Raw genomic sequence first — 12,979 nt, forward strand, 5'->3', positions numbered from 1 at the left:
TTCCCTATTAATCGAAAAATTCCACAGACAATTAATGATACAGAATTATTTTAAAAGACAACCAATTAGCATTGTTGAAGACAACATCAAATGGAAAGAATTCTAGTTAAAAAAAAAGTATAAAATTCCTGATGTGTTTCTCATGTTTTCTTTAAACACAGAAATTTAAGAGTATCATTTACAACATTATAAATAACTTTATAATAGTGGAAAACAATAACTTGTAACCAAAACATAGATTTAAATTATAAAATATTTGCAAATATGCTCTATAATGATGAGAGATGGATTTAAAACCAGGCAGAAGCCACGTCTTCTGGCTACTCATATCTATCGTGCAAGATACTTGTGAGTGAAGGAATCTATTTGTTCAAACTAAAACATAAAGAAGCATGAGTAATTTTCAAGGTGAACTTTATAATGGAGCAGAACTTGGTTCCTGCTTTCCTGACACCGAGCACTGGATCATTCTGCTGTCTTTGTTATATCCCAAAGACAAGAAAAAGAAACTTAGGAAAAAAAGACAGAAAAAAAAGAAAGAGAGTACAGGGTAAAAAGAAGAGAAGATGGAGAATGCACAGTGTATGAAAATGAGAACCAGAAGGTGAGGCTACTTTTCATAATTATTAATGAATTTCCACATTTTCATTGTTACCATGTAGTAAACAGGTAACAAATGGTGACACAAATATGCTGCAATAGTTGCAAAATTTTACACACTGAGTGTCATTTACTTTCATCTTCCACATCACAAGAAATATTTGCTTATCAAGAACTAATAATACGCACTAAATTCTGTTTTCTCTTCATGTAAGGCAGAGGCTGCTCTAATCAATAAAGCAACTTACCTAGGAATTGCAATGTATTTGATTTTCTTTGAGTTCAGATCTGTTACTTCCAAGTATCCAGCAGCTTGTGGTGGAGCAACATCTGAAAATAAACAAATCTTATTTTCCTGCTCCATGATTAACTGGTTATTGCATTTGCATTTAGGAGATGAAATTGAAACATTTCATTATACAATACCTGTCATAAAATGATAAACCTTTACATTCAACACAGGACTACAACTTGCAAACACTGAAATGTTTTACTATTATGATTGTGAACAAATAGGCACAATTATAAAAGAACAATATGTTTGCATAGCAAATGTCAAAATTACACGTAAATATGGCCCTTCCCACAAAAGCAGTGATCAGGCATTACGGCAATCCCTAACTTAACTATATTTATCTGTCACTGAAAATAATGTCGGTTGTACATCTGAGTCAAAAAGCATACTGATGAATGTTTCAAACCACTGTACTTTTAATTTTCCCTAGAAAATTTCTCAATAACATTCAAGTAAATGTTGTTACCTTAAATTGAACAACACTTCTTGCAAGTCTCCTTGAAATGGAGAGACTGACGTTACTTGCAGAAGTGTTGGTGCTTGTATACAGCACATAGAAAGACCTGTAAGACTAGCAATATAAGGGGGCCTAACATTCAAGTAAGTATACAGAATAACCCACAGGAGGATGTAATGCACATCTACAGTACCTACATATCTACAGCATGCACATTTACCTGCTGTATTTACTGATCATTCTTTAAGAACGTAAATATAAAACAAACAGGAAGTACAAAAAAAATCTGGTAAAATACATGTTCATAGGCCACAGAGCATTTTCTGTTTTGCCTAGATCTTGTTAATGCTTAAAAATGTGCTCTCTCATTGGATAGTAACGGTGAGTAAGATACTCTTAAAAAATGTCAGTAAAAGATCTGGAACGTGTAGATAGATGTAGGGGTACTGAACTGGAAGAGGTAGAATTGCAATTAAAGAGTAGTTGGTAAATTAGAGAGAAAAATCAATCAGATTAAATTACAAAAAGAAAAGGGACTGCAAAGTAGGAAGCTAAAGAACAGGTAACCAAACGTTTCTGTGCAATACAGAAACAACTGTCCGGGCCTCAGAACTGCAGTCAACGATCTTACAATGAACATACAAAGTAAATAGATGCTATGCTGCTGCCAGAGTAGGAAAACAAAATGCAGCCTTTACATTAATATGAACATCAGATCTAAACAAATGTACTTTGTTCTCCTTCTGCTGAAGCCTGAGAGAGAAAAATAGTCACGCCCAGATCAAGACATCAAACAAAAGACACACAAGTCCTGGTTAAGAGGACCTGGCAAAGAATTTAGAACAGGTGGGTTATAAAGACAAATTTAAAGGATTTTTTTTTTTTTTTTTGTCCAGAAAGAGAAGGCTACTGGAAATGAAACATACTTACCATAATATCTTAAAAATTCTTATCAAGAGGGAAGTATAATTCTGATTGAGTGGAGGCAACATGGATTTTTTATATTAATTTACAACAAAAGATAATGGGTACTAGGAAAACCTTCTATTGTACAAGGAGAGTGAAGCATTGCAATAGACTAGTCAGGAAAGCCTTAGAATCACTTTAAGTTTTTAAGATAAATGTTTGAAAAACAACAGTCAAGAAGAGTCTAAACATGTGTCATCCTGTCCCTATACAAACAGGTGGGCCAGATGACGTGTTGGGGTTATTCCTGTAACCGTGCGTTGTATTACGTGTCATTCCAGTCACACTAATAGAGATACGCACTTAGTAACAGATTGTTATTTTATATTCATATATGGAAAGTGCTGAGAATCCAAGTAAATATTTACTCTCAAGCAGCCCTCATTTCTATAGCCTTGTTTTTAGAATAAACATTAATTCTTATTTGTGGGATTCTGCCATGAACTCTTGTCTGAGTTTACATTTTGTGGCCATACATCTATTTGGCAGTCTTTGAGGAAATTATTACTTGTTACAGTTTCTTTTCAAACATAACTATTACCACAGTTTACTGCTTTGATAAAACAAAGGAAATGATTTCTTCCCTTGTTGTTCCTAGAAGAGTTTTGGTAATACATGTTGGAGTACACCAGACTTTGGCTGAGTACTTTGAATTATTAATAGAAATGGTAGGCTGTGTGCCAGAACTGACCGGTTGTCCAAGAAGATGAGAAAGAAAGCCTGACAGATAAGCAAACAGAAGCAAGAATATAAAACAAGTTGTTAAAGGAAACATTAGTGCAAGAACTTCAAGGGACTGCCACATTGCTCAATTCTGTGTAACAGGATGACTTTGTTTCACTGTATCCTCACTCATGGCAGTAGAATCATCAAATGTCCAAAGGCTGTCCATAAATTACGCAGAACAATCAAGAATAAGCAGCATGGAATACCCAGCGGTCCCAGGCTATAGGTTAGGCAGCTATTGGCAGCCGTTAAGTGTACACTTAATACATTGATACTATATTGATATATATTGATACTATATTGATTCTATATTGATATATACTATACATGATATAATATTTAATAATATTATATCAGTCAGTGAGAGGCAAACTCCAGAAGAAAAGTGTAGCCCAACAGACGGGGCTGCAAATGCTGGATATCAAATTCAAAATCAAAATGTGATTCACTTACGATCAGTTTTGCTAATACATAAATTCAAAGATGATTTAGAAAAGAAAAATCAATGATAATGATTGACTGAATCTTTCAACCTAAATGGCCACACAGTACTTTACAAAATATACCTCATAAAGTTTTCTATACATTTAAAGCTATCTGTCACTATTCATGAGCACCACAGCTGAGGGATAAAAAGTTAACATCCTCCTCAGCTAATATAAATGAAATTGCCAATTCTCAGGCAGAATTTGCTCTGGTCATTTGTATCTACTCTTCATGAAGAACGGTGGTATGGCAGCAGGGGTTGAACCTTCACACCAGTATCCCGTTACATTCTGTTGCTGTGCAACAGATGGCAGCAGAGGGGCAGTCTGACAGAATGGCATCTGACAGGGAAGTGCATACGAAGCACAGTTTCTGTGGTATATAAGCACTTCTTAACACTAGTTTAATATACGTAGGTCACTCTGAAAGTAATATCTCCTATTTATTTCCATGGAAACTACAACAGGTACAATGAGCACGGTAACTATGTTTGATAGAGCAAATTCTCAGCTCCAAAACATTATTTTTCAACATACTCACCGCCATTAGCTATGCACTTTCACCAGCGATGAACAAGAGCCTGCATGCAGTACTCGTAAAAATCAGCACCAGCAGAGGTGACCCACGTTCACTGTTGGCACTACTGAAACACACCACACACCACGTCACTGTGCTCACACCCATTGTTCGGTCTCCATAAATGTTCAGCAAGTGTCAATGAGCGTTCATGGGTGCCATTTTTCAAGCCTTTGCTTCCTATGCACTGTGACATGTGCTGGACTGGATGCAGCCTGTGAGCAGTGAGTTGGACATGCCTGGCATAGACTTTGCTTTTTTCATTCTTTTAGATTGAAATTCTTCTTAGGCAGAAAGGGTATGGCTGCTGGAAGTGAGGTCAAGCAACATGGGAGGCCTACAGAGATGCTGTTTGCCACTGTAGGTAGAAATTTTGTGCAGCCAAAGCTCAATCAGAGTTGAAACTGAGCAGTACTGTGGGCGACAATAAAAAGGGCTTTTCAAAATATGTTAACAACAAAAGGAGGAGCAGAGATAATGTTGGTCTGGTACTTGATAAGGATGGTCACCTCACAAATAGGGATGCAGACAAAGCAGAAATGTTTAGTGCCTTCTTCACCTCTGCCTTCAACATCGATGATGAGCCCTGGAATCACTGGAGCCTCAAGTTACAGGTCTGTGACTGCAGAAATGGTAAACTCCCAGCTGAATGTGAACTTGTGTGGGATTTGTTGCTCCAGTTGGATGCATATAAGTTTATGGGGCCCAATGGGATTCATCCCAGGGTACTCAAAGAGCTGGCTGATGTCGTGAGGCCTCTCTCAATTATTTTTCAACAGTCTTGGGAATCTGGAGAGGTTCCAGTCAACTGGAAGCTGGTAAAAGTTGTACAGACTGGGGGATGAGAGTATGGAGAGCAGCCTCACAGAAAAGTATCTGGGGGTTCTGGTTGATGGCAAGGTGAATCTGAGTCAGCTGTGTCAGGGGAGGGTCAGGTTGGGTGTTAGGAAAAGGTTCTTCACCAGAGGGTGGTTAGGCACTGGACCAGGCTCCCCAGGAGAACAGCCATGACATCAAGTTACTGGATGGAGTTATAAGTTACTTCTTGTGTTGATAAATTCAAAAAACCTGCCCTCCTACCATATACAACTCTTTTGGGCTTTCTCCTTTGAGAGTCATTTTTCCTTGGTGCAAAACTCACAAATTCAGCTACTTATCACTAACTAGCACATTTTTAGTTATTGGCTGAAGAAGCTAAAGATACATTAACAGAAAACATGACATGACGGCACAAAACAGTCTGAAAGCCCGTTGCCTATGCCTGTGTGTAAGTGGAGGATGGTTCTACTATATGTTAATGTTGCCCATCATCTTGGACAAGAGAAGTAAGAAGCCTGGGTCTTGTCAGTTTGAAGAGAAGGCAGACGTGACTGCAGTTTACAAAGTCATGTAGATGATGGTCAAGATAAATGCAGAACTGTTATTCATCCAACCCTCAATGCTAGAACAAGGGGCACTTGATAAACCTTGTAGGAGGTTGGTTCATGAGATAATCACAGAGAGTAGTAAACTTGTAAACTTTCTGTAGAGACACATGAGTTCAAAAAGGGAGCAGACAAATTTGAGTACAATGGGTCCATAAACGTAGATTTAAAAAGCGAGGCAGAAATGTACCCTGCAGCATCCCTAATAAAACAATGACAAATGTTCAGATATCAAGTATGAAAGCAAAGACAGAGAAGTGATTCTCTAAATAATTCTCTAAATAACCTCTCCTGCTGTCCCTGCTGGAAACAGAGTCAGGATTTGTCCTCAAACTGAGATGTATGGACAACTGGTTGGACAAATAAGGCATGTCTCATAATGGTGCATCTGTGGGGTACTGAGCAGAGGCTGGAAATACTGGTGAAGGCTGACTGCTGAACTGGAACAACCACATTCCTCTAGCTGGTCCCCAGTGTGGACAAAGTGAGATGCTACCTACTGGAATACTCACAGTGTAGGCAGCATGTTTTATTTCTCAGAGGTACAATTAAGCATGTTACTAAGATGCAAATTGATTTTAAAATTGGCAAAATGAGTGTAACTACTCTCATTTCTCCTCAAATGTTTGCTTCGCGATTCTTCAAAAACATTTTGTACAAATTCACAAGTGATGCAGTTTACAAAAGAAAACCAAACATGGACAGTTGTTGCAGTACAAGTACATGAACCTCTTACCTTTTGGGTAAATGTCTTTCAAAGGCACATCTCCAGGTGCTAAAATTCTGACTATTTGATTAGAAGCCAATAAAGTTACACAATTGGTTTGTTTTGCAGCTCCTCTTTTCCTCCGGGCTCCATAATAAAATGAATCAGAAGGAGAAGCATGTTTGCGACTCAGAGAAGAGTTTCTTTTCCAGCTATACACTTCACTGGGAGACTGCAAGAGAGAAGATTCTAATGAAAAGAAGAGTTACTACTATTGAGCCCAAGAACAAATGTTTCTTACTAAGTTCTACTTCCCATCTAAATTCAGATCAAATGTAGTTACTATGGCTACCTCTCGCATCATGACATGACAAGAAAAAGACCTGGGTTATTTTATCATTAAAAACTCCTCTAAGGAGTTGAAAACAACAGATCACCTATGGAAGCTTTAGGAAATCAGACTCTTTGAAGATCTGAAGTTGCAACAACTTCAGAGAGAAATAAACGTAGGTATACACAAATCCAAAATGTGCTTTATCTCCCACAACAGTCAGCAGAGCCTAGAGAGCAAATCATCTGATCATGAAGGTCTCCACGCTTGTCAGCTGACCATTACTATTATAAATAAGAGCTTAGATACCTTGCTCATATGTAAACACATACACCATTAACACCTGAAGCTAGAGATCCGAATCTGAAGTGTTTCACCATCCTTGCATTCACATTCACATAGACATGTATAAGGAAAGACAGGGCTCCAGTCTATATCAAGGAGAACAAAGTGTTTCATCACCAGTATTAGCACAGAGGTGTGTAGCATATTGGGCACTTTCTCTTCTACGCTATTTCACTTGTCCCATAGTTAACTCACATCTATTTAAAATGACTACACAAATATATTTATAAAGAACATACTAAGCTAGTGCAATGGCAATAACATAAATCTTAATCAGCTAAAATTCAAAAGGAAACTGCAAAGACATAGGGAATATCTTACCGACGAAGACATATTTTTGAATCATTTCGGTTTTCAAAGTATTTTCTTCCATCACCTGTCTTTTCATAAAATTCATGCCTGGTAACAGCTAAATTTTGCTTTTTGCCCCAATTTATTAAGCAAGTATCACATAGAATTCATTACACAAGCAGTACCTCCTTTACGTATAGACAGAGAGCAAATATAAATTAAGAATTAAACATATCACTTTTATGTTCCCCATGTTTACTTCCAATCTTCGCAACACCATTAGTTGTTACACCACCAAGTTTTACTTTCTTTACTAGTCCTTTTCTATCTGTGTCACAGGATTTTTTGGATACAGAGTGGACACAATTGCATACAGTATTTATATTAATCACATCATTAAATAGTGACGGGGGGCATAATTTAGTTACTGTTTCTTTCATCTTTTTCTTAAATCTAGAGGTTTGCTAGCTGCTGCACACTGAGCAAAAAACTGACAGTTCAAAATGATACTGATATGCTTTTTTCAGTCATTATATTTAATTATAAATCTATCAAAACACAAGGTTTGTAAAATATATCTCTAGCCAGCACAATCTAGCACTCATCTTCAGTGAATTTTGCCTGTGCTACGCATTATCTCGCCCAGTTTTTTACTGTTTCAAATGCCACCGAAAACCTTTTAGATTAGACTGTCCTACTAAAAGATGTACTTTACATGAACGCACCATTTACTGTCATTCTCTTCTTCTTCCATATCGTTTTGTAAGAAGGTACTTAATTGGTTACAAAACAAATGAGATCATATTACTTCATGGTATAATAATGCTGAGTATTTACCATGAGGTCTGGGAAACCAATAACAATAGTAGCATAATTATGTTCATCTGAGAAAATCCTGTTGGGGGAGCTGATCTTTAGTCCCACAGCTGCACTGAGGTTTTCTGAAGATAGCTGGTCACTTGCAACTGCATGCGGCACACACAGCTCTGATGCTAAATAGGGAAATTAAACAAAATGAAAGTCATTTAATCCAGATGTGTGATAGGAAACAACATTAACCGTATGAGTGCTGAGCACCAATCACTGCTATTACTTTGAGCATAAACTTACTAACAAACAGAAGATTTGATTATACATACTATAAAACAGATACAAAAGAAAGTAGGAGATAATGGTATTTTTGAAAAGTAGAGCACTTAAGATTAGGAAATAGTAGCTACAAAATACTTGCTTATACCACTTCATTTTGCCCTCTGCTGTGCAAATGAGGCAGGAAGCCTACAGAACGTAGCAGTATGTGATCTCATTAAAGATTTGTTTAATGCACACGCACAAAACCGCAAAATGTAGGTTTGTACAGGTGTCATTGTGAAATTGCTTGGTGGCTGTCTTTCTCTCTTTGCAAATTAAACACTGTTACTTGCAACACTCTTCTCGTAAATAATGGTCTAGTTTTCTTTAAGTTAAGGAAAACTACATTTTATTCTCTGCAACTGTATCTGCACTTTACCTTGCCTCAAAGTACCAACACAGTCAGAACCCCCTACCTTCAGTTCAGCAGTGTACTCTGTTTCCACTCCAACTGGCAGACCATCTAGTTCACCTGACAGCAGGAGAAAATCTTTCCTCCCTCAAAGGATGAATGGACTACCGGCTTGGGTCAGTGGAAAACTCCCACTGGTCTACCTTTTCTTAGCTTTCCTGGCACAGGTTCTGCCTCAAAGAATGACAACAGGCTGAAGATGCCATATTCTGGGTTTGCTGGATGATTAGGAGAAAAGTGGAAAGAGGATGTGATAACCTCTCATACCGGGGCAAAAAAAGATAACAAAGGATAAATACAGCATAAAAAGCATGCAGCAGTACACTGTCCAACAAATACTTTCAGAATGGACATTTTAATAGGGTTTCTACCCGTCTAAGGAATGATACTTCATAATGGTTTCTAAATAAGGCAGTAAGAGGAAGGAAACTACTGTGCTCTGATGGAGCTTGATAACTTGATAGAGAAAACTGCACACAAGATAAAAAGGATCCTAAATATTTCAGCTATGAAAAGAGTACTTCGTATCAAATTTGTTGCTGTTTGTGTAAAATTAGTCTTATTTGTTGTTTGTCAGTAATATTTGCTTCTATTATGTTTACGCTGTGTTTATCTAATTCTTCATACTTAGGCTGGCCACAAGAATCAGGAAGATTTTTCTTCTCTCTTTAATGCATATAAATACAGTGCTTTCTGCACTTTTTCCCCGTCTCTCTTGGACACTGGAGAGAGGTCAAAACCCATTAACTGTTAGGTGGGATGAACATACACTTCTAGCGTTACTAAACCAGGTAGGCTAAGGATCTTGTGCACCCTGATCAAATGCTCAGGGTTGAAAATGTCATCAGGTCTGAAGACAAGCAGATCTTACAAGACAGAATGATGAGGCAGAATGAGATTTCTGCATTCTTCTGTAGCAGAAGACATGCTTCAGTTCCCGGCACCATCTGGGAATTTTACAGCACAAATATCCCCTAGCTCTTAACACAGGTATGATGGCAACAGTGGCTTCCTGCACACTTTCTGCAGATCTTTATGAACAGTGGCTTCCTTTCATACCTTTTTATTTTTAAAAGCATTAGGGAATGTGTTCTAGCTCAACTGAGTGTGCGTAATAGATTTATGACAGTGTACAGACTGCATTTACCAACCTATAAGATCCTTCCTATGTGCTACTGACTGCCCAGCAGTCTTTTTTCCTTTTCCTTTCTGTATGCTTCTACATTTCCTGAATTTTCAGTCCATGACTGAAGGTCTTAAATGCTTTATTTAAACAACCCGAAGTTTGAACATGGAATTTGCCATGCTTTGTGAAAAGTTGTTAACCACACACGATCGGGCAGGCCTAAAAGAGAATCAGAGGGAAGGTTACCCGGACCTTTAAAGCAAAGGAGCCTTGTTTGTGCAGCTGCAAACACAGAAATGATTAAAAAAAAAAGAAAAGAACAAGCCAAGCTTGCATTCAGTACCCATTGTTAAGCCAAATCCTATGTCAGCTGGCTCTTCATTCAATGCATACAGCTGGCAAGCCTCACTGTCTTCAGCCTCCATATGGACACGCTTCATTAAAAGAAATTTCCTGTAAAGGACACATATTAATTCCGGATTAAGCTTGTAACCCTAAACAAGGACTTCAATTTTCTGAAAACTTTCTACATTTATATAAACAAAGCTATCAACGCCTTTTTCTAAAACTAGGTGATTTACCAAACATCTGTGAGATAGCAAAGGGTAAGCCAGCCAGAGGCACATTTGTCTGCTGATAACTATTTACCCATTTTTATCTGCTGCACATTCATATAACAGTAAGAGAGAAGACTAATATTTCTTTCATGTGACTAGGAAGTAAAGCAGGCAGGCATTACCCTGGACTATGAAGCTGTATTTCCAAAGCTAGGTCCACCAACATGCTAATTGCTAAAAATCGACACAACTTCAATAAAACATGCATGCACTTAAATCTAGTTCAGATTTTCACAAGTGTGAAAGCAGGCACATGCTGTTAATTTTCTGCTCTTTCACCAGAACTTTCACCAGAACAGGTTTGCATTTTACACGCCAGCTGTTTAAATCTAGTCATCTTACAGAGTTAAAAAACAACCAGGAGCGAACATAAACCAGGGATGAACAAGAGATAATGCCATTAAGAAAATCAGTTTTAACTGACTGATTTGTTTCACTTTCCACCAAGAGCCACCGGTCTTCAGCCACCAGAAAGACAGATCCCAGGCTGATCGGCAGTGAGATGGTATGAGTTTGGCCCTCTAATACATCGAGTACAACAAGACGGTTTCTGTAAAATTAGAAGCCATGAGAGGAGTAATTAGATAGGCATGTATCTGAGGTGATCCATTACAAATCGATAAAATACAGGCATATAATTTAAATCTCACCCTTTTTCTTTGTAGAAGACCAGCCAGTTCTTGTGTGAAAACTCTCGGCACATTTTGTAGCTGCTCTGTACAAAAATATGTCGTACAGCAATTAGGGTTTGTTAGATTAGCTCCAGTGAGTACCCCTGACTCCCCTCAAAGTGGACAGCATCTTTTTTCCTTCACTTAGAATAACTCACTGCATTAATTACCTCTCAAAATACTATCTAGAGGGTCTTGTCCCAAATCATACAATTGCATCATAATTTAGTTAATTATTTTGGACGTAATCTCTTGTAACAAAATGCTCTGTTATTGCCAGTTCTAGATCCAAAGAGGAAGATTTTAAACACGCACATCCTCTGACGATATGACATTTATATCTTTGCTGTGCAAGAAGTGCTTGGGTCCCCCAAACAGTAAGTGAAACAATCCTGGGGCTTTTTTCCAAGATTAAGCTATGATTTCCAACAAAAAGAGTATAACAGAAGCAGGTGCTATTCCTCACCGTCTCTTCCTTGCTGCTCCACCAGGATGTTCTCTTAGGAGAATCTTGAGCATCTGGCAAGAGCAAAAGCCGACGAATGGCACCGCTGTTTGTATCCAGCAACAACACAACATTGCTCTGTAAAAGAAAAGCAGATCCGTGTATATCTCAAGCCCATGGAAGAGACTACAATAAATCTGTTTGAAGCACTCTTGAAACTCAAGCAGCTTTTTGAAAAGATTATCTAAGCTTCCTTGGAAAATGCACATTGTATCTTTTTGGTCCATTTCAATGCCCATGGAGAAATGTAATTGTGCAAGCTAAGTACATGTAAAGGGGCTTGAATGATTATTTCAGTTTTTCCATGGTGTTTTCTTTATACAGCTCACATCCGTTTCTGCATAAGCTCCAGAAACTAGCGTAGCTTGTCTAAGCTGTAGCCAGCTAGAAGTGCGAGACATACCAGTTTTGCTCCTTCAAGCCAGTAAAATATTTAGTTTCAGCTTTTATGTTTTCTTAGCATTGTTCTGAAGTACCCATTGCTTAACTTACACTGAAGGTGAAGATCCTCTGAGAGAACAAATGGCTAAGTATTTTCTGTCATACTCCATGCTTCAGGCTCCTTGGAGCCTATTAAAAATCCCAGTGTGTGAAGATCCTGTGACCTGGATGCTCAGAGAGCTTCATGTCAAAAGGAGGATGCTGCTGGAGGACAGCAGGATGGCTCAAGAGGATTAATATCAAGACAGGATACTGAACAGCATTGCAAGCATCCTCCACAAAAAACATGTGAAGAAATGGTATGTTAACTTTTGAACAACTTCAGATTTCTCAGATTGTTACTCAATGCCCCAGGAGCCACACATTACATCTAATGATGGGGAGGAGGACCAATGCTTCCCCTTCCCAGCCCCAGGTCACACACAGGGCAGGGCCTACAGTACGAATGAAGCTTTCCCTGCCTGCTGTGCAGTGCCACAGCTGTCTCCACCACTGTGATCCACGTGCCACATGGACCTAACATGTCTGAGGTGCTGCAGCCAAGTCTGGAGTGCATGACATGGATGAATGCACCTGACAAAGGAAACACACAGCTTGAAGAACTTACTTTTTTGCAGGGTAATGTTAAACATGTCTTTTTACAAAGTGTTATAGATGCTCCCAACTTGTTTAACTAACAATTCAAGAGAACAATCGTTCAGGGCCAAGCTTACCTGCATCAAATGAAATTTTAAAAGTACAAAGGAACACGTTAATTGAGCCTTGGATTGAATTTTTTGTTTGCCATTTAAGGAAACATTAGGTTCTGCAAGGACACTAGGTTCTGCAAGGGCTTACTAAAAGTAAACTGTCCACGTACAACATCTGCAATAA

At 38.3% G+C, this 12,979-nt stretch overlaps 1 protein-coding gene across 2 annotated transcripts in view; it reads right to left on the reverse strand.

Moving 5' to 3' along the window:
- VWA8 (von Willebrand factor A domain containing 8) overlaps positions 1–12,979 on the reverse strand; it is a 180,503-nt gene that overhangs the window by 40,528 nt on the left and 126,996 nt on the right. For both annotated transcript variants that reach the window (XM_021375025.1, XM_021375031.1), the window contains 7 exons: positions 11,627–11,743; positions 11,140–11,204; positions 10,914–11,039; positions 10,216–10,325; positions 8,041–8,195; positions 6,267–6,468; positions 849–930 (listed from right to left, as the gene is read on the reverse strand). In XM_021375025.1, coding sequence (XP_021230700.1) covers positions 849–930; positions 6,267–6,468; positions 8,041–8,195; positions 10,216–10,325; positions 10,914–11,039; positions 11,140–11,204; positions 11,627–11,743 — 857 coding nt within the window. The remainder of the gene's footprint in view (positions 1–848; positions 931–6,266; positions 6,469–8,040; positions 8,196–10,215; positions 10,326–10,913; positions 11,040–11,139; positions 11,205–11,626; positions 11,744–12,979) is intronic.

The sequence above is a fragment of the Numida meleagris genome, chromosome 1 (assembly GCF_002078875.1).
Source record: "Numida meleagris isolate 19003 breed g44 Domestic line chromosome 1, NumMel1.0, whole genome shotgun sequence".
NCBI classification, from domain to species: Eukaryota; Metazoa; Chordata; class Aves; order Galliformes; family Numididae; genus Numida; species Numida meleagris.